The 21,273-nt window shown below is 42.8% G+C and overlaps 1 protein-coding gene across 1 annotated transcript in view; it reads left to right on the forward strand.

The window, feature by feature from the left end:
• Window positions 1-21,273, forward strand: part of SLC9A6 (solute carrier family 9 member A6) — a 59,460-nt gene that overhangs the window by 1,585 nt on the left and 36,602 nt on the right. The window contains 4 exon segments of the mRNA XM_083595390.1: window positions 10,995-11,194; window positions 11,885-11,962; window positions 17,203-17,279; window positions 17,977-18,089. Coding sequence (XP_083451516.1) covers window positions 10,995-11,194; window positions 11,885-11,962; window positions 17,203-17,279; window positions 17,977-18,089 — 468 coding nt within the window.

Consider the following 21,273-nt stretch of genomic DNA (forward strand, 5'->3'; position numbering starts at 1 on the left):
GTTCAGAGGTGCTCCGTGAGCATCAGCAACAGGTAAGATGGTTGTATTGCTGCTCTTTCTGGAGCTTCCCACACAAGGTGAGGCTTGGTGACAGAATGCCTGGCCGAAAGGTGCCAGGGTTGAGACAACAGAGCTTCTTTTTCTGCCTTGCACTCCCTTTCACACAAAAATAAAAAGAAATGCCTGCCTTACTACGTAGTTGCCATTCTGCTCACAGTGCAGAATCCCTGAAACTGCCACACTCTTGCCCCGGACCTGCCACCCTGTGGGCAGTTTATGACCTTTGGACAGTGCTGCTGCGAGGTTAGGAAACAAATCCATTAGTTCGGGACTCCTGAGGACCCCACTATAGCTGTGAGATGGTGATTTGGTTTCCTCACTCTGACCGCATCTTATAGCGGGATTAATAGTCACAAAGTGTTTTACAATCGGCTCCTGTTAGAGCTGACATGGGGGGGAAGTCCAGCCGGGATCACAAAGTGTTGCTCCCTAGTTCTCATGCACAGGATCACAGCTCAGAACCATAAGAAGAGCCTCCTGGATCAGAGCAAAGGCCCATCTAGCCCAGCATCCTGTTCTCAGTGACCAACCTGATGCCTGGAGGAGGCTCAAGCAGGACAGGACTGCAGCAGCGCCCTCCCCAATTGGGGTTCCCAGCAGTGGGCGACAGGCATTCTGCCTCCGAGAGCAAGGGAGCACCTACTGCTGATAGCCTTCTGCTCCATTAATTTGCCTAACCCTCTTCAGGATTAGTATGCCAGGTGTGTTATTATTCTCACCAGCCATCTTGGAGGTAGCTCTCTTTTAATCCTGTTTTTTACAGGCAGGGTGGGTTTGATTTAAATCAAATCAATTTAAATCACAATTTAAATCACTAGTCAGTAAGGCTTGATGTAAATCTTTTTTTTTTTTACAGAAAGACTCATTCTTGCTGGTATATTCTTAATATTTACAACCAGACGAAGGTTTCCTTTTTAGAACATTAAATTTTCAGAGTCATTTTGACAGTTCTATAAAAAATTACTGATTTAGTTATACTGTTAGAAATACATAGAAAGATAATTATGAAATTATGGTGAGGTTTAATAAGTTAACAGTTTATATTTGGACAACTTTTCAGCTGTACTTGATTGGAAGGAGAAAAATAATCATTTCCTTAATGACAATTTAAACAATTTATTTAACTAAAACAATAACACTATAGCATATGTATCCATGTTTGTGAACTGATGTAGTTAAACGTTTTTTAAAAAAACAACACACACCTTAGACTGAGTTTTAGCACACATGAAAAACTTAAAACAAATCCTTATTTCCTGATGAATAGCCTCTGGACTATAATGTAACGTAGATAGAATACTATCTTTAGGAAGATTTTTCCTCCAAAAATATTTTATTTTAAAAATCCAATTTAAATCGAAAGAATCCTATTTAAATAAAAAAATCTGATTATATCAACAAAATCCTATTTTTTATTTCAAAAAATCATTGATTTCTCCCACCCTGCTTTATACAAATCTACGTTGCGGAACACTGTGTGCGGTTCTGATGAAGGAGAAGGCAGAGCTGGAAAAGTTTCTGAGAAGGGCAACTGAAATGATCAGGGGATGGCAGCCATTTTCCCTGTGAGGAAAATGGACCTTTCTCACTTAGACATGATAAAGGACTGCAATTCTGTGTGGGAAAAGTGGGTGATTTTTTTCTCCCCCCTCTCCTATAGGGCTAGAATCCAAGGTAATCCAATGAAGTGGATCCAATTTTTTTGATTTTTATTTTTAAATCATTGATTTTTATCCACCTCGTTTACAGGTGAGGGTGAGAGATTTCGACCTTCTGAAGGCTATCTAGTGAGTTTGTGGCCAAACAGGCATTTGAACTGAGAGTTCCCCAAATCCAGTACTGTACAGTGGTACCTCGGGTTACAGACGCTTCAGGTTACAGACTCTGCTAACCCAGAAATAGTACCTCAGGTTAAGAACTTTGCTTCAGGATGAGAACAGAAATTGTGCTCTGGCGGCGCGGAGGCAGCAGGAGGCCCCATTAGCTAAAGTGGTACCTCTGGTTAAGAACAGTTTCAGGTCAAGAACAGACCTCCAGAACGAATTAAGTACCACTGTATTCTAGATCCTGACTGGTAACAAGCTTTCTCTTTCGAACATAGGAATCCCTTAACTTTGGCAGGGCCGGTAATGCTTGTACACATATACCATTAATCTGTTCTTCCTTCCAGTGCTGCTTTAAACATTTTTTAGAGAGCTGATGGGAAATTGACAGCACTTCCTTTGCTACCTCTCCAGTGCATGACTTGTGACACTTGGTTATTTTACTAGGGTAGTCACAAGAATGGTGCTGGAAAATTTGAGACCTTAAACTCTTCAGAGAGAAAGCTGATTGCTCAACAGAAACAAACTAAAAACTGCAAGAAGTTTAAATTGCTTTGTCTTAGATTCCCAAGTGATCAGGCTAGATATATCTGAGCTTGCTTATTACGAAGTTGCTAACTGAGCAAGGAAGCAAACATAACACCTGAGTTGTATAGAGAGAATGGTCTGCAAACATTTGGAATCGTTGTGTGCTACATATTTTTAAGAATTGGTGCCAGTGCATACCTATGTTCCTATATTAAAAGTTTGCAATAGATTATTGTACTTTCTTTGTAATTCCAGTGCTTACCATGGGGCCCAGTGACTTGAGCTTGGACATGGGAGACCCCCCAAAGTCCGGCCAGCTGCAGAGGTTTTTGGGTAGTCCACAAAAGCAAGAATTTTGTGGCACTGTGAACAATAATGCCACTACAAATCTGGTAGTTTTCAGGGTGGCCTGAGACACACTGTCTTTATCACAGAGTTGTTATGAAGCTGAAAGAACAACACTTATAAATTGATTCTTAAGAACTGTAAAGCCATTTGTAATAGTGGGAAAAGATTTGGAGGGATCACTGTGGTAGTTGAGCATATAACCACATATATGCATATATATAAGGGTGGTTCTTGTGATATCTTTTGTTATTGATTAGAGTCCTGAGGTCCTTGTGTGAAGAGCCTGTTGGTGTCACCTTTAGATAGTCAGGATGGGTAGAGATTTACTGTCACACGCATGCACAGATGTGTCCTGCTCTGGAGGCCAGGACCTGAACCCATGGCTTCAAGTTACAAGAAAGGAGGTTCCAACTAAACATCAGGAAGAACTTTCTGACAGTAGGAGCTGTTTGACAGTGGAACAGACTCCCTTAGGAGGTAGTGGGCTCTTCTTCCTTGGAGGTTTTTAAGCAGAGCTTGGGTGGCCACTTGTCATGTATGATCTAGCTGAGATTCCTGCATTGAGAGGGTTGGACTAGATGGCCCCTGGGATCCCTTCCAACTCTAAAATTCCAAGATCTGTGATCTGTGACTTGTTTCAGACTTCCCCTGGGAGTGAGATTAAATCCTTTTTCAAATCTTAACTTGAACTTCAGTTGAATGAATGAACCTCAGTTTCTGTGTATATAAACACACAAAAAGTGAAATCGGATTTTTATTCCTGACCCCATATGAGGGCTGTAAAAGGATAAAGGTGAAATGAGTGACTTTCTAAGATTGTTTTAGTATTACTTTCAGCACCTGCTGTGACTTCAGTTGGCTCCCAGAAGAAGTCCTCCGTGGTGGTATGGCTGCCACAAACTCCCCTCTGTGGGGCATGTAGACGATATCATCAGGACAACCTCAGTCACTTTCTCATGGGGTGCATGTAGGTCCTGCCTTGTTTCCAAGATGTATCCAGGATCAGCATCCTAGGTTTCTCTTAGGTCCAGTTCTTGAGTCTCACCATGGACATATTTCTGTGGATAACTCTTTAACTCTTTCTTACATAAACTTTAAATGGTTATGTTTGTAATATCTTCCTAAAGTCTGCCTATAATGCATGGCTAACCACCCATTGAGAGCCACATTGACCCTTAGCCAGCTGTTTGGGGAACACACACAAGGGGTGGGGGTGGTTGCCCCCCCTTACCCAGAGGACCCAGAGGCACCCCTCCAGCTGATCCACATAGCTCATCTCCCCCTCTCTCATCAAATGATCAGTCTTGTGATGAAGAAGGGGACGGTTGGCATTACTGTCAGGGTGCTGAGCTGCATCTCTTTTTTTCAAACAAACAATTTTTACATCACCGCTGCCAAAATTGATTTGTTCTTAGACAACCAGAAAAATTTGCATAGATGGCCAAACCAGACCTCCAGACTAGGGACTAACCACCAGTAACTTATATCCTTTGTTGTGTATCTTTTATATTCGTTTTATATGTTTTTATATTTCTGTAAAACTGTCTCAAAACTGTCGTTATTGAGAAAGATGGCTAAAGAGATTCAACAAATAATATCGTACTTAGATGTATTGGTTGCTTTCCCCTCTTGTTGGTTACCAGATCTTTCTGAGAAGTGAAGCAAGTGCTGTTTCTCAAGTCCTGTTCCATTCTCTCTCATATAGGCAAGGACTTTACCCATGTGCTCAGGGTACAGAGTACAGTGGTACCTTGATTCTCAAACTTAATCCGTTCCGGAAGTCTGTTCCAAAACCAAAGCTTTCTAAAAGCAAGATGCACTTTCCCATAGAAAGTAATGCAAAACGGATTAATCTGTTCCAGACTTTTAAAAACAACCCTAAAACAGCAATTGAACATGAATTTTACTATCTAACGAGACCATGGAGCCATAAAATGAAAGCAATAAATGATGCACTGCAGTCACACAGTCAGTCAATCAATCAGTAGCTGAACTGGGTACCACACAGTAACAAAACCAAAAAAGAGCCATGAAAACGCAAATGAATAGCTTCAAGTTCAAGTTTTATTGCGGCAAAAGCCAGTAACACTAAACACCACAAAATCAAACAAAAAGAAATCAACAACAACATCAGAAAAGGGGAAAAAAAAAGATTACACAAGGGAACTTCGCAGTGTGCCATTCAACAGAAGAGATTTATGCTTCCTGATTACTAAAGTGCAAAATTTGGCCACCTCATATGATATTGAGCTTGAGGAATCTTCCAGAAGGTATTTTCGTAGAATTTCGGGGGAGGATTCCAAATAATGTTGTAGGGGTATAAATTTTGATAAAAGCGGCAAAATAAGTTGAACTCATTCTTCACTATAAAATTCGCAAAATAGAAGGATGTGTGTGACAGATTCTACCTTATTAGACATACAGGGGCAGAGACGCGCATGCATGGGTACCCGCGTGAATTTGCCGTACAGCACTGCTGAGGGCATTGTCTCAAAGCGGGCTCTAGAGAAAGCCCATCTATAAGCTTCGTTAGTGATGTTAGTTAAGTAAGGGGCAGCTGCAAAATTAGGCCAAGCTTTTAAGCATCTATACGTCTCCGGGAGTAGGGCGACTTCTTGTTGTAATTCGACATTGTAAAGTCTCTGAGTGATAATTGCTTTTGCCTTGTTCGGAGTTTCAAAAAAAAGATTTTCAGGGTTTAGGCCAATTTGTTTGATCTTATTAGTTATTTGCATAAGCCAAGGAGGATAGGGAGCTGCGGCCAGGAAGCAAGGTAACAGTCCCTTAGGATTGTAATGGATTTTCAGCCAGAGGGATATTGCTTGCTCCCAGACTTTTAATTCCACTCTGGGCAGTCCTGCCTCTTGCCTTAAGACTGCATTAGGTGTACACTTTGGGGTAGCAAATAATGATCTTAAGAATTTTGATTGTACTGTTTCAAGGGTCTTAAGGTTGGCAGAGGGGCTAATTTGAGAGCCATACAGGAGTTGGGCTAGAGATTTTGCCTGAAAAACGTTTAGGGCCATCGGGAGGAAGCCAGCTCCTTTCCTTCTGAATAATCTAAGGATGGCATTTGCACTTCTTCCTGCTGATATAGCTGATGTGGTCAGGTGTGTTGACAGTTTGGCATTATAAGAGAAAGTAATGTCTAAGTATTGGAAGGTCTTAGTCTGTTCAGTGGCATTTCCCTTTACGCTCCAATTATCTTTCCTGAAGGAGCGGTTAAAATGTACAATTTTGGTTTTGGCAAAGTTAATTGTTAACAGTTCAGTGTTACATTGGTCACTAAACTTTCCTAAGGCACGTTTCAGGCCCACTTTGGTTTGAGAGAGAAGAACAGCGTCATCCGCATACATTAAAACTGGTACTTTTCTGCCCTTAGAGAACACGGGAGGGGGGGGGGGTTCGATTTCACGGCAACATGTGATCAGGGAGTTAACATAGATGTTAAATAAAAATGGGGCTAATAGGCATCCTTGTCTAACTCCCCTTTGGACTGGGATTTCTCTAGAGAGTCTGCCGTCCTGTGTGAGTCTTATCTGGAGGGTATTGTTCTCATGAAGCTTAATCATCCGAAGTAATAACCTTCTGTTAATACCCATATTGGCCAATTTGGCCCAGAGCCTACCCCTGGATACAGAATCAAATGCTGCCTTTAGGTCCACAAAGGCCGCATACAATGACTTTTTCCAATGTTTCACATACTTATAGACAAAATAATCTAACACTAAGCAGTGATCTATGGTAGAACGTCCAGATGTAAACCCTGCTTGTTCAATTTCTAGCTAGTCATTATGATCTAACCATTCACATAATTTTAAACATAGATGTTTTGTATAAAGTTTACAGATCACATTCAGAAGACTAATTGGTCTATAATTAGCTGGGTCAGAGGGGTTGCCCTTTTTAAATATAGGGACAATTATAGCCAGTCCCCAGTCTTTAGGGATTTCAGTTGTCTTATCTATATATGAAAATAGATTTGCAAGAACCGGGGCCCACCAGTTTATTTGCGCTTTCAGAAGTTCAGCGACAATGAAATCACTTCCTGGGGCTTTGCCAGATTTCATTTGTAGAATTAACGAAGTGATCTCAGTTTCAGATGTTGGGGGCCATGGTGTATCATTATCTAAAGAGATGTTAAGCAGCGCGGAAGGACGATGTTCCCTAAACAGCACTTTATAGTGCTCTTCCCATGAGTTTGCAGGGATTATTGTGCCCTCGTTAGGAGTTTTGGTTTGACTGGAGATAATTTTCCAGAAGTTGGTATTGTCTTTTTCTATTGACGCTTTTATGAGGGCCTGCCAGATGAGAGAGTCTGCGGTTCTTTTTTTGGTTTTTAGTAACTCTTTGTAGTTCTTTTTTTTAAGTTGTAACTCTAATTTAGTAATAGGGTTAGGATTTTGCCGGAAGACCTTAAAGCATTCCCTAAGTATAAGTTTTGCCTGGATGCATTCCTGGTCAAACCATTTTTTGTTGGTAGGGAACTCATTGTGGTTAGGTCTCCTGAGTCTTGACAATAACGGTTGGAGTTTTCGGATTAAAGTGTTATAATGGTCAATTGGGGAGGTCTCTTCAGTGTCATTGGAGGTCAGATCAGCCCAGAGGAGTTGACCTTCCATTGATTGTGTCCAAATGCTAAAATTGTTATTAACATAAGGGGACCATTTAATTCTGGATCTGCCTATTTGTTGTAGAACATTAGGGTCAGGTGTCTGTGGGACGAGCCCACATCTAGAGGGTTCCCAAAATTCAGTCCTTTTAAGATTTAGGGGTAGAGGGTCACTTTCGGTTCTTATATCTACAGTAAATTCAATATATTCATCAAAGAGTTCTTGGGAGACAAGGATGTAGTCAATAACAGAATGCCTTAAGCCTGACCAATAAGTAAATTGGCCAGGGCAGTCTCCCGAGGAGAGGCCGTTTAAAATAACAAGGTTTAATCTAAGTGCCATTAGAAAAAGACATGTACCAGCAAAATTGGTAACTGGGTCAAGTGAATGACGCCTGAATAGGGGCCAATGTTCATCATTAGCATTTAGGGGACCCATTCCACTTTCGTTAATTAGCTGTTCATCTGAGTGGCCTAGCCTTGCATTAAAGTCCCCACCAATAATTAAGGAGGCAGAGGGGAACTTATTTGAGACAAGGAGAATGCAGTCTTCCAGTTTGTTCCAGATGTTTTTAAGATCAGTTTGTTTCATAAGTGGATGAATATAAACATTGATGCATATGATCTTAAAGTGGGTAGAGAATATTTTAACAGCCAAAATCAATTTTTTATCGATTTTCAATTGGATAGGGGAGGTTCCTAGATCTGTCGATACGAAGGTGCTCAGACCTCCCGCCGGTCTTCCGCCTTTTGGGCCGATTGTGGCACAGGAATGGAAAGCAAAATAATTGTGTAGTTCAAAAGGATTTTGCATCCAGGTTTCTTGGAGCAGGATGATCTTGAACTGTGATACGTAGGTTAGAACGTCTTTGTCCATTGTTTTCGATTGCCATCCAGCAACGTTCCAGGGTAGTAATAGAGGCGGGAGTCATTTTGTCTCTTCAATAGCATCTAGGGCTTTCCCGGGGTCGTGGAAGATGCATCCATTGGATGGTAAAGTCTCCGGTAATGTGATTAGGGGCGCCACAGAGATTTCGGCGTGGATTTCAGTTGGGCAGAGTAGGGGTGTGTGTTCTGACGTGACCTGAGGAGATTCATATCCCATTTTTCGCTCCAACTTAGGTGGAGTATTTGCCTCTTTTGTGGGCGCTAGATCTTCAGAGTTGCGGAGATAGAGTAATAACTCATCTAGTCTGTCCGTTATCTCTGTTTGTTCGGCTTTTGGCAGATGGGAGAAGGAAACAAGTAACTCCTGCTCCATCAAATTCTCTAGATGAGTAGCCTTTGATAGGAGGGGCATGGGGGTCTCTGTCCAACTAATTAAGTCTGAGGGTGGAGAGGTAGAGCTCGTAGTAAGTGGGGTGCCCTCGTTTTTAATTGCTTTCCTTTTAGCTGGAGAGTAGGGTATAAGAGGGCAAATCTTAGTGTTGATAAAAACTCTTGTAATAAAAATTCCATAATTAGTCAGGTAGCTTCGTAGGGACATCATATAAGTTGGAAACTTTTTGATTCGAAGGTGAGCAGTATCCTCTGCATGGGTGGCTTGCTGTAAATGTGGACAGTGGATTTCAGATCGATGGAAAGGGGATTTACGCCCAAAAGCTCAGCCTTCTTGCGACATGTATAGACGACCAGTTAACAACCTGACCTTTGAAGGGGAGGATAATTAAACAGAGTCTAGTGGCTTGTAGTGAGAGATTGTAGGAAGATATGGTGTGTAAATCTTCCATAGTTTGTTCATTTTCAAATTTGCAGCCAGTCTGCGAAGTTGAGCGCAGTAGGACAGGTACTCTAGGTGTTGGTTCGGCCCTATCCTCCGGTGAAGCATCTACGGGGCTGACATTAACTTTTGGGGATACAAAGGATAAAATCTTCTCTAGGGAGCTTTTGATGACTCTTATGTATTTAAAGATATAGTCCACGGTTTTAGCCACTAGGTCTAACGTGGTAGAGTGTTCCAGTAGTAATTCAGAGAGATGGTTTTCTTGTTCTCTGATATAGTCTTCCGCCTGAATGGGCATAGTTGGAACTTTTTTGGGACCTTTTGGTCTCGTGATGGTGTTGTTTAAGGGGTTAGTGGGTTGTTCAGCGGATAATTCCTTCGGTGTAGCTTCCTTATCTATTATCTCTGCTAATGGAGAGAAGCTATTCGAGGTCGGAATATTAAAAGTATCCGCAAATGAATAGCAAAAACAGACAGACCTCAGTGTAACACTCAAAACAGAAGTGTGGCACTCAAAACAGATCATGTTTGGCTTCTGAAAAAAGTTCACAAACCAGAACACTTCCTTCCGAGCTTGCAGTGTTTGGGTTCCAAGTTGTTTGAGTATCAAGGCATTTGAGAACCTAGGTACCACTGTAAAGCTAAGAGGTAGGTGACAGTGTCATGGAAATTTCCTTCCCTGAGCTTTTAAGAAGCCTCTGAGTTCCAAACCGTCAATTCAGATGGGGGTGGGGGCTTTCCAGAAGATCAGCATTATCAAATGGAATTCTGCTTTGTAGCGAACATTAACACCTGAGAAGCAGTGAAGAGGCTGATCTCCTGGAAGGAGGTGCCAGACCTGCGCAATGAAAAGGTTGTAGGAAGAGCCACCTAGTTCAGTATTTTCTATGCCTGCTGGTGGGCAGCATGGGTTCAGGCAGGGATGTGGAGATGCTGGGGATTGAACCAAGGACCTTTGCATGCAATGTGTACGCTTCTACTTCTGAGCTATGGCCCTTCCTTCCTTCTTCCTTCCTTCCTGGGAGGCAGGCAGGCTAACTGAGTGCAGCCTTCTTTTAGCAAGCTGGCCCAGCCCGGCCAATGCCTTAAGATGCTTCTTGTAGCACCAACCCCAGAAACGCTGCCCCTTCCCTGTCAGGGGACTCTAGCCACTCCGCTGTTGCTCAGCCGTCCTCTCTCCTCTCCCCTCTTGCTCCCTTTAGTCAATCTGTTATGCAAGATAGTTCCTAATAGCATCATGAGCATGTGTCACGTGAGCATGGAGGGTTTGTCCAAGTGTTTCTCTCGTTATTTTTATGAGTCCTTATAGTAATTAAGTGCCTTGGAACTACAGACAGTCCAAGTTCCTTGTAGTCTGTACTTGCACATTTTTTTAAATGTGTTTACTTTGTGCATACATCACAGTTTCACTTGTGCACTTTACAAATGTGGCAAACAAAGCGGTTCTTTGAGTGTTACATCCTGAGATCTTGTAGCCCCAAGCCTTAAAATCTCTTGGCTGTGGCTGCAGTTCTTCTCATTCAGCGCTCCCTTTCACTTTATTTATTTACAGTATTTATATACTGCCCACTAACAGGAATTCTCCCAGTAGCTTGCAGGTTAAAAAGGAAGACGCTAAACTATAAAAATAGAACATGAAACACAAAATCTAAAACGGCTTTTGTGAGCCTAGCACCCTCCTGATCAAAACTTCTCCCATCAGTCCAAAACAATACTCACCAGCCCTGGCCAGCATGATCTTGCTTTCTGGGGCTGATGGCAGCGGTCATCCAAAATATCTGAAGGGTGCCTGGCGGGTGCGGTTTGATCAAAACAAAATACAACCACAGCAGCAAAGTAAAACCGTTGGCAGAAGACAACCGTGCAGACACTGAAAGAGCACTGAATTTACTATTCACAGGTGTCCTGGTGGGTGTCGTCCTTCGCTATGGCATCCACATTCCCAGTGATATCAACAACGTGACTTTAAGCTGCCCAGTGCAGACCAGCCCTGCAACTCTGTTGGTAAACCTCAGTGGGAAGTTCTACGAGTATACCCTGAAAGGGGAAATCAGTTCCCACGAACCTAATAACGTTCAGGATAATGAGATGCTCAGAAAGGTAAGCTGGTTTTCTCCCTTCTCTTCTTTGCCCCTCCACCCTAGAAAGGGTTTCTCAGTTCCACCTCTGGTTGGGCTGGGCTGACCAGGGCCAGTGGGCCCTGAAGCAACCAAGCAAGAAACCTAGTTTGGTAGGCTTTCTCATGTATATCCTCCTCCTCCTCCTCCTCCTCCTCCTCCTCCTCCACCACCACCACCACCACCACCACCACCACCATCATCCCACTGGTCCTTCTGTGTTCTGTTATGGAAACCTGTTCATGTGCCCTGAATTCCTTTCCCATCCTTGTCTGCCCACCCTCATGCACTCCAAGGTAATTAGCTAATAGCACTATCTATTTCATCTTAAATTCCTTAGGTAGAGCCTCCAGAATGGAAGTTTCCTGTGTGTAGCCTTCTCCTTTTTTTCTCCCTGTACACACAAATCACATTTCTGTATTACCTAAAACTTTCCAGTTCCAGGTATGGTGAAGGGTGTTCCTGTTTAGAGTAATGGGAGCTTTTTCTTGTGAAATTATCCATTGTTCCCAGGTTGTAAAAGCCAAACATTTGGCTCCCTGAAGCGGTTGTGTTTGCTAACGTTTTGATTCTTGATTTAAAGTGAACTTAATTAAGCTTTATATACAGTCTTATGTAAAACTTTCCTTACCTGGATTTTTATTCGTTCTTTTTTTTAAAAAAACTTCTACAGGTGACATTCGATCCAGAAGTATTCTTCAACATCTTGCTCCCTCCAATTATATTTTATGCAGGATACAGCTTGAAAAGGGTATGTCCTTCCTCGTTTAAACTGATGCTTTAATATGTTGAAAGAAATTCTGGTGCTTTTACACCTTTGTCAGATGTGAATTCTGCTCTGTCCTGTAGGCTCAGGTAATGATGCTGTCCATCTCAGCATTAATGTGTTAAAGGTGAAGGGACCCCTGGCCATTAGGTCCAGTCATGGCCAACTCTGGGGTTGCGGCGCTCATCTCGCTTTATTGGCCGAGGGAGGCGGTGTACAGCTTCTGGGTCATGTGGCCAGCATGACTAAGCCGGTTCTGGCGACCCAGAGCAGCGCACGGAAACGCCGTTTACCTTTCCGCTGGAGCGGTACCTATTTATCTACTTGCACTTTGACGTGCTTTCGAACTGCTAGGTTGGCAGGAGCAGGGACCCAGCAACGGGAGGACACAAAGCTTCTTTTTAAAAAGCTGTAGAGCTATTATAACTGTTTGCAGGCCTAGCCCACTTATTGAGCAAAACAACAAATTAGCACACCTCCTGCCCCCACCTGCTGCCTCTCCCCCTTGCCTTACTTTTAATGTCTGGGCCCCTCCCCCTCCTTGGCCCTTCCTCAGAGTAAGGTGTTGCAGGAGAACTGGCCCAGGAGGATGCAGCCTGTGCTGCCATCACTTTTCTGGAATGGCAGAAATGTTGCCACATGTCCGGAATTTGGAAGTCTATACAGTATTTTAGAAGTCTATACTTTTGCAATTTCCCCCGAAAATAGCTCAAAAACTTATCAGTTATCTTTGAGATTTTGCTAAAAAGCTCAACCACTTTGTTCAAAACTAAAAAAGCTCAACAATCTTTGTGTCCAGATTTTGACTTTTTGAAATATGGCAACCCTATTTAACTTTCAAAGTTATTTTAAACTTTTAAGTGATGCTTCAGAAGAATTTAAAAAGTGAAGGGGAGAAGGAGAGGAGCAGCAACACAACACCCTGTCTTCTTATGCCACCCATGCCAACTTGTGCAACCTGTCCTGTGACTGAAAACAGGCTTTCTTGCACATCCATGTACTGTTTGTAATGAATGGGACCTGCAGCAAAATGGAACGTTCTTGTTCCAGTCAACCAGCCATGCTGTCCTCCACAACACACTCTTCATTCCCCCCTCACACCCCATTCTCAACTCCCCCTCCCCGTGTACCACCTTTTGAGCATTTCATGGCCAATGAGGGCACACAGTTACTGAGTGGGTTTCTTCTCCTTGTCTTTTTAAACTTCTGGCAACCACAGGGTTCCTGTGAGTCTGCGCGTGATTGATGCTGCTTTAGCTAGATGAGCCATGGTACTCATGTGGGATAATTTCTGCTGCAAGGAGTTTTTGTATTTGTATAGGCTTCCTATGCTGTTTAGAATGTGTTACGTTGTGGGCAGTGAACCTCCATCTGAATCACAACTCCTCCGCCCCAGTCAGGGCCTTGCTGGCTGGGGTTGATGGATGCTGAAATCCAGCAATGTTTGGGGGGGCCACAGGTTCCCCTCCTCAGGGGCAGGTTTTTTGTTGTTTATATGGGTGATAATCATTCCAACTTGGTTGACGTGGGAGTCCAGTGGAGCAATCTTGTGCATCTTTTGAACTCTGTTTTAAGCAATTGTTCAGACAGCTATTGAACTCAGAACAATATTTTGGAACCTTTGGAAGCTTCCAAATTCTGAATTCATTGCAAGGCTCTTTTGCCTCTCATATCTAGCCAACAACAATCTATGGAGAACCTGCTCTTAATGAAACATTTTAGAAAAAGCAGAGGTTGGGCATACTTTCAGTCTGAAATGCTTGGCTGAAAGTTCCAGCTTCCTTAGGAGTCCGCCCCCCCCGCCCCCAAATCAGATGATAAACTGTGGTCATGTGAAACCTTTAAGATTATATAAATGAATAACTGTTTGATCATTAGTTGTGGCTGTTTGTTCTTTGTAGTAATACTTAGATTATAGACATGTGCACACAGTTGGCATCTGCCTGTTTGGATTTATTGTGGCAGGAATTGGCCCGGGTGTACCTGGGGATTAATTTGACATCTAAGAATGTGAATTTATTTAAAGATAACTATGAAAAATGCTGGTCAGAAGTTAAGAAAGATTTAGAAATATGGTCAAATTTGAGACTTTCCTTGTTAGGCCGAATTGCTGTTATTAAGATGAATGTCTTGCCGAGAATGTTGTTTTTGTTTCAAACATTGCAGATTGTGGACAAAATGGATTGTTTCAAGAGGTGGCAAAAAGACATATCTAGATTTGTCTGGCAGGGCAAAAAGCCCAGAATAAAATTTAAGATACTAACTGATGCAAAAGAAAGAGGGGGGTTTGCCCTGCCGGACTTAAAGCTGTATTATGAATCAGCGGCTTTTTGCTGGTTGAAAAGCTGGCTGCTTCTTGAAAACACAGACATTTTGGATTTGGAAGGGTTCAATAACAGATTTGGCTGGCATGCATATATATGGTATGACAAGGTTAAAACCCATCAAGGTTTCAAAAACCATATTTTTAGGAAAGCACTATACAATGTTTGGATTCGGTACAAAGATTTGTTGGAAAACAAAACCCCTAGGTGGTTGTCACCAATGGAAGCTAAGGAAGTGAAAAAACTTAATATGGAATCCAAATGGCCAAAATATTGGGAAATTATAGAACATGAGGAGGGAAAAGTGAAATTGCAGAGTTATGAGAAATTGAAATCCAAAGTAAGAGACTGGCTTCATTATTACCAGATAAATGAAGTTTTCAAACTGGACAGGAAAATTGGCTTCCAGGTGGAGAGGTCAAAATTAGAAACAGAGCTTTTGGAACCCAATACTAAGAATCTGTCAAGAATGTATAACTTGCTGTTGAAATGGAATACACAGGATGAGACGGTTAAATCAGCTATGATTAAATGGGCACAAGACATTGGGCATGACATTATGTTTGCTGACTGGGAACAGTTATGGACTACCGGTATAAAGTTTACGGCATGTAATGCCTTAAGAGAGAACATTATGAAAATGATCTATAGGTGGTACATGACCCCAGTCAAGCTTGCAAAAATTTATCATACGCCCAATAACAAATGTTGGAAATGTAAGGAAACTGAAGGTACTTTCTACCACCTTTGGTGGACGTGCCCAAGGATCAAGGTCTTCTGGGAAATGATTTACAATGAAATGAAAAAGGTGCTTAAATGCACTTTCGTGAAGAAACCAGAGGCCTTTCTCCTGGGCATGGTAGGCCAATTGGTGTCAAGGAAAGATAGGACGTTTTTTATGTATGCTACAACAGCAGCAAGAGTACTCTTAGCAAAGTATTGGAAGACACAAGAGCTACCCACACTGGAAGAATGGCAGACCAAGGTGATAGACTACATGGGACTGGCTGAGATGACTGGCAGAATCCGTGACCAAGGGAAAGAGACGGTGGAAGAAGATTGGAAGAAATTTAAAGTTTATCTTAAGAACTGTTGTAAAATTAATGAGTGTTAAAATGTCTTGGGTAATGCAAAATAGAATTGCAGTGACAAACAATTGGATATGAGAAAAAAGATTTAAAGAAAATGCTATAAGTAATTGAAATTAGGGGTTGCTGGAAAGATTTAAAACAGGGATGCAGAAAGGGGAGGTATGGGGAAGTCGTTGAAAGAAGGTTTAAGGAAAAAAAAGGTCAAGAAATTATACGTGTTTATATGTTTGTTTGTTTATGTATTGTGTTGTATTGTCTTTTAATATGTGTTGAAAAACCAATAAAAAATTTATTAAAAAAAAAAAAAGGAATTGGCCCGGGTGAGCCTTGTGCCCTCTCCCTTCTGCTGCTCTCTTCTGGCATTGGCCACGACAAAGAATTCAGAAGCTTTTACATCTTCCTGGCCCCATAGCTGGAGATGCTGGGTCCTTCTGCATGTAAAGCGGGTGCTCTCCCACTGAGCTATGAACCTTTCTTCTGTCAGTGAAAATCACTGCAGTTGTCTTAGAACGGAAGGCTTGCTTTGCTGCTTGTGACCAGGGCTCCAGCGTTCTGTTCCTGACAGTGGCAGCCAGGTGCCTCTGAGATGCTCTTGGGCAGAGCATGGAGGCCGTGGCTTTCCCTTGTTTGCTCTCAGCTATGCAGAGGGTTTTGCCACTGGAGGTTCAGCTGTTATAAGCTATTAGCTTTCAATATACCCATCCTCCACCAAGCTTTCTAACCCTTGTTAAAAAACCATCTAAACTAATGGCCTCCAACACATCTTTGGTAATGAGTTGCATAAATTAGTTATGCATGGTGTGAATAAGTGTTTTATTTATTTCTCCCTCTGTTTCTGGACTTCATGCCAGTTTGATTGGGTGGCCTCAACTTCCAGTATTCTGAGAGAAGGAGGGGAAATTCCCCTAGTGGGTGCCTGTTTCACTTCCAACAGCAACATAAACAACCCACACCAGGCCAGTGCCTGCGTGTCGAGGAAAATGATTTCCATCTGAACATTATCAAAGGCTATCCTTTGTAATCCAAGGCTTCACATATGTCCCCTTCTACCCTGATTCTCCGTGTGGTAGTGACTGTCGTAGGAGTATAATTTACTTGAAGGAGCCACGGGGATTATGACTTTCTGGACAGGATGAATCCCTCGTCTTTGTAAAATCACCTACTTCTGACCAAGCAGTGTGCAAGCCTATAAGCCTGTGGAGTCCACCCCCGGTCTTCTCTCCTTGCCAGTACTCGTTTATTCTTTGCCCTAAACACTGTATTGGGGGAAAGCCAGAAGCAACAGTAGTGCCTCTAAACTATAACCAAGTAGGTTGTAAAAATAAAGATTACAGCCGTACTCTGTAAGAGCTGGGGACCCACTACATCTCCCAAGCATGTGCCACCCTCTTTACAGTGGTGCCCCGCAAGCCGAATGCCTCGCAAGACGAAAAACACGCAAGACGAAAGGGTTTTTCGGTTTTTGCGTTGCTTCGCAAGACGATTTTCCCTATGGGCTTGCTTCGCAAGACGAAAACGTCTTGCGAGTTTGTTCGCTTTTTTCTTAAAGCCGCTTGAAGAGGCGCAGTTGCGACGGACCGTGCTTCGCAAGACAAAAAACATCGCAAGACGAAAAGACTCGCGGAACGAATTAATTTCGTCTTGCGAGGCACCACTGTATTTTATTTCTCTGCTTGGGGGTGCATGGCCTGAGCTAATGGAGAGATTGCGCATTTTGGAACAAGTAATCAAGAATCCACTTGAACAAGTATTTGACCATCGGCTCTGAAGCAGTTTAATTTAATGGAAGACTCTTTTGCTTGCCTCTTAGCGACATTTCTTTCGAAACCTGGGATCCATCTTGGCATACGCTTTCCTCGGAACGGCCATTTCCTGCTTTGTGATAGGGTGAGTGTTTGCTTTGTTCCTCTAGACTTCTTGAAAATGGAAGGAGAATGGATCATGATGGGTGTAGGAATTCTGAAGGGTGTGTATGGTCCCCTTTGAGCAGCTGTTTAGTATACACCAGATGTAGAAAGCATTCTTATTTCTCTATGGTTTTTTTGTTATTAAGCTTAGGAATCTGAAGGTGCTAAATGTTCAGTTTAAAATCAGTGTTGTTATTGTACTTGAGGAGATTATCACATTAATATTCATTTATCCTGCCCTGGACCAGCATTTAACAAAATGCTGTGTTAGTGCATTTTGTAATGTTACAAGCTATGTGACTTTGCTACTCAGTTATCTATTTTTACATGGGCTGTGGTATTTTTTGTATTGTGACTTTACTGTTGTTTTCATTAATCATAGTCTAGTAATGAATTGCAATTGTTGGGAATAATTTTCTGTACAATTACAGTTTGCTGATTTTGAGAGTTGATTTTATCATGTAATATCAGAAGCAAAATATTGAATATTACCTTACTTTATTTAAGTTTATTTTACTAGTCATATTTTTTGGTTACGACTTATTTGTATTGGACCGGATTGATGTAGGTTGTGTGGCCTTTATACTGCCCTGTCTATAGCAATGTTGGAAGGCAGTATACAAATTAAATGAGAAATGAGAAAATGTTACCTGTCCATGTTCCTGTTGAATCACCAGGTCCATCATGTATGGCTGTGTTTCTCTGATGAAGGTGATGGGACAGCTTGGAGGAGATTTCTACTTTACTGACTGCCTCTTGTTCGGTGCCATTGCCTCTGCTACTGACCCAGGTGTGTTGCAGACTTGGGCCAGATGTTCCGCGGAAGATATTCCTTGGATCCCAGCTCACTTTTTGTTCTTGGGTTTTTCTGTCTGCTACAAGAGTGGAGATAGTTTTTGGTTTTTTAAAATGATTTTTATTGAATTTTGCATCTTTTTTAACATAATCACAACTAACAATATAAACACAAAATAAATTCTCGATTACCCCTTCCCCCCAACTTCCCCCAACTTCCCTTCCTGGTTTCTTACACATTCATTTCTCCTGCTTATTATTTATTTTGTTCTTAACGTTTTAACCTCATATTTATATTTTTGCTTTTTGTTTTGCTAATTGTAAGTGTTTAATCAAACACTGGCGTGCTCTGGTCCATGGGGTCACGAAGAGTCGGACACGACTAAATGACTAAACAACAACAACAATCAAACACTGCAAGTGAATTCATTTCCTTACATTGTTTCTGTAGATAAAAGGTTCCCAGTCTTTTTAAAAATCTCTATTGTCCTTATCTTTTAATCTTTCAGTTACCGTATTTTTCGCTCTATAAGACGCACTTTTTCCCCTTCAAAAATGAAGGGGAAATGTGTGTGCGTCCTATGGAGCGAAGACGCCAGAGCCCCGCGACCCTCTCCTGGCTGGAGAGGTAACGCGCGGCTATGGAGGCTCCTGCCATAGCCGCGCGTCACCTCTCCAGCCGGGAAAGCGCGCTCGGGGCTAAAGCAGCCCCCCGCGACCCTCTCCCAGCTGGAGAGGTGACGCACAGCTATGGCAGGAGCCTCCATAGCCGCGCGTCACCTCTCCAGCCGGGAGAGCGCGCGCGGGGCTAAAGCAGCCCCCCGCGACCCTCTCCCGGCTGGAGAGGTGACGCGCGGCTATGGCAGGAGCCTCCATAGCCGCGCGTCACCTCTCCAGCCGGGAGAGCGCGCGGGGGGCTAAAGAAGCCCGGCTTACTCTCTCCCGGCTGGAGAGGTGACGCGCGGCTATGGCAGGAGCCTCCATAGCCGCGCGCCACCTCTCCAGCCGGGAGAGCGCGCGTGGGGCTAAAGAAGCCCGGCTTACTCTCTCCCGGCTGGAGAGGTGACGCGCGGCTATGGCAGGAGCCTCTATAGCCGTGCGTCACCTCTCCAGCCGGGAGAGCGCGTGCGGGGCTAAAGAAGCCATAGCCCCGCGACCCTCTCCCAGCTGGAGAAGTGACGCGTGACTATGGCAGCAGCCTCTCTGCTGTGCCTTTCCGCTGCTCCCTGACCTGCTCTTTGGGGCTGGTGGTGGGCTTCCCCCCGCCAGCCCCAAAGAGCAGGTCAAAAGGAACCTTCCAAGGTAGCCGCCTGAACGCACCTTAAACGGCACCTTGTTTTAGAGCGGGAAAACAAGAGGGGGAAAATTCTCTCACTCTCTGCGCAGCGCCTCCTGCCGCTTCGCTGAAGGGGCGCTGGGCAGAGAGCGGAAGAATTGTTTTTCCTTGTTCTCCCCCCTCTAAAACAAGGTGCGTCCTATTGTCCGGTGCGTCCTATGGTGCGAAAAATACGGTAACTTCACCATTTCAGCATACACCATCTGTTTTTCTTGCCATTGTTCTTTCGCAGGTATTTCATCATTTTCCGATCTTTCGGCTAGCAAAATCCTAGTCGCTGTTGTAGCAGACATAAATAAATTCTTCTTATTTTTTGGCAGTCAATTTCACCAAAGATCTTTGCCTGAAATGCGTAATAAAAAAGCTTCTGGCCTCCCAACAAAAGTTAACTTAAACATTTTTTTATTTCATTGTAAATCATTTCCCAGTAATTTTAAATTATTTTACAATTCCACCACATATGAAAAAACATACCTTCCTTTCCTTTACATTTCCAGCACTTATTGGAGCCTGTTCTATACATTTTTGCCATTTTCACAGGTGTGATATACCATCGATACATCATTTTCATATAATTCTCTTTTAACCATATACAGTACAGTCAGTAAATTTTAAATTGGCTTTCCATAATTTTTCCCAATCTTCCATTTGTATATTGTGTCCTATATCTTGTGCCCATTTAATCACTACGGATTTGACCTCTTTATTCTAACAATAAATTGTACATTTTCTTTAAGAGTTTATTATTATCACCTACAATTTCTCTTTGAAATCTAGATATAGTGTATCCAAATCCTTTCGTATTACCTAAGAGTGGAGATAGTTTTTTAAAGTTGAGAATGGGCAGGCATAAGAACACAAGAAAAGCGCAGCTGGTCAGACACAAAGGCAGCCCATGTACTGCAGCACCCTCTTTCTCACAGTGGCTGGCCAGATGTTTCCTCTAGCAAGCCCACCAGGGCATCATGGCCATAGTCCCCTCCTGCGTGTGTTTTCATGGCAACTGGCAGTTCCAGTTGTGTTCTGCTCCTAGAGGCAGTGCTTAGTATACCTGACATCCATATATTTGTCTAATCTCCTTTTAAAGTTCCTGGCCACCAGCACATAATGTGGCAACAAATTCTATTGTCAAACCTTTGAAAGGAGTATTTGCTTTTTTGTCTTGCCTTGAATAGCCCACCATTCCACTTCATTGGATGACCTTGGATTCTAGCCCTATAGGAGAGGGGGAAGAAAAAATCACCCACTTTTCCCACACAGAATTGCATAGTCCTTTATCATGTCTAAGTGAGAAAGGTCCATTTTCCTCATAGGGAAAATGGCTGCCATCCCCTGATCATTTCAGTTGCCCTTCTCAGAAACTTTTCCAGCTCTGCCTTCTCCTTCACCAGAACCGCACACAGTGTTCCGCAACGTAGATTTGTATAATGGTGTTACAATAACAGAGCTCCTATTTGCAGAACCTTTCCTGATGATCTGCATTGTCATGAGGAAGGGAATTTCTGTGGTCTCCCATGCTTTTCCTGTTACCAACGTTAAAAAGGGGGAACCAAAGAAACCAGAATTTTCTGTTTATTACGTAAACACAAGACTTTCATTTCCACCTCCATGAAATTGAATGGAATGTCTGTGTACTTAGAGACTTGAGCTGGGCTTAGGGCAGGTGCTACACGTAAGCCAGGCAGTCCAAAGGATTCGGTTTTCTTCCCTGCCCCCTGCTTTTTTATATTGATTGATAACAAATGGGATTTGGAGGGCTTTTATTGGTAACAAAGAGCACTTGAGCTCTCTCAGATTGTATGAAAAGTTTTACCGTATTTTTCGCTCCATAGGGCGCACCGGA

Source organism: Podarcis filfolensis, assembly GCF_964270895.1.
Source record: "Podarcis filfolensis genome assembly, chromosome: Z".
Lineage (NCBI taxonomy): Eukaryota > Metazoa > Chordata > Lepidosauria > Squamata > Lacertidae > Podarcis > Podarcis filfolensis.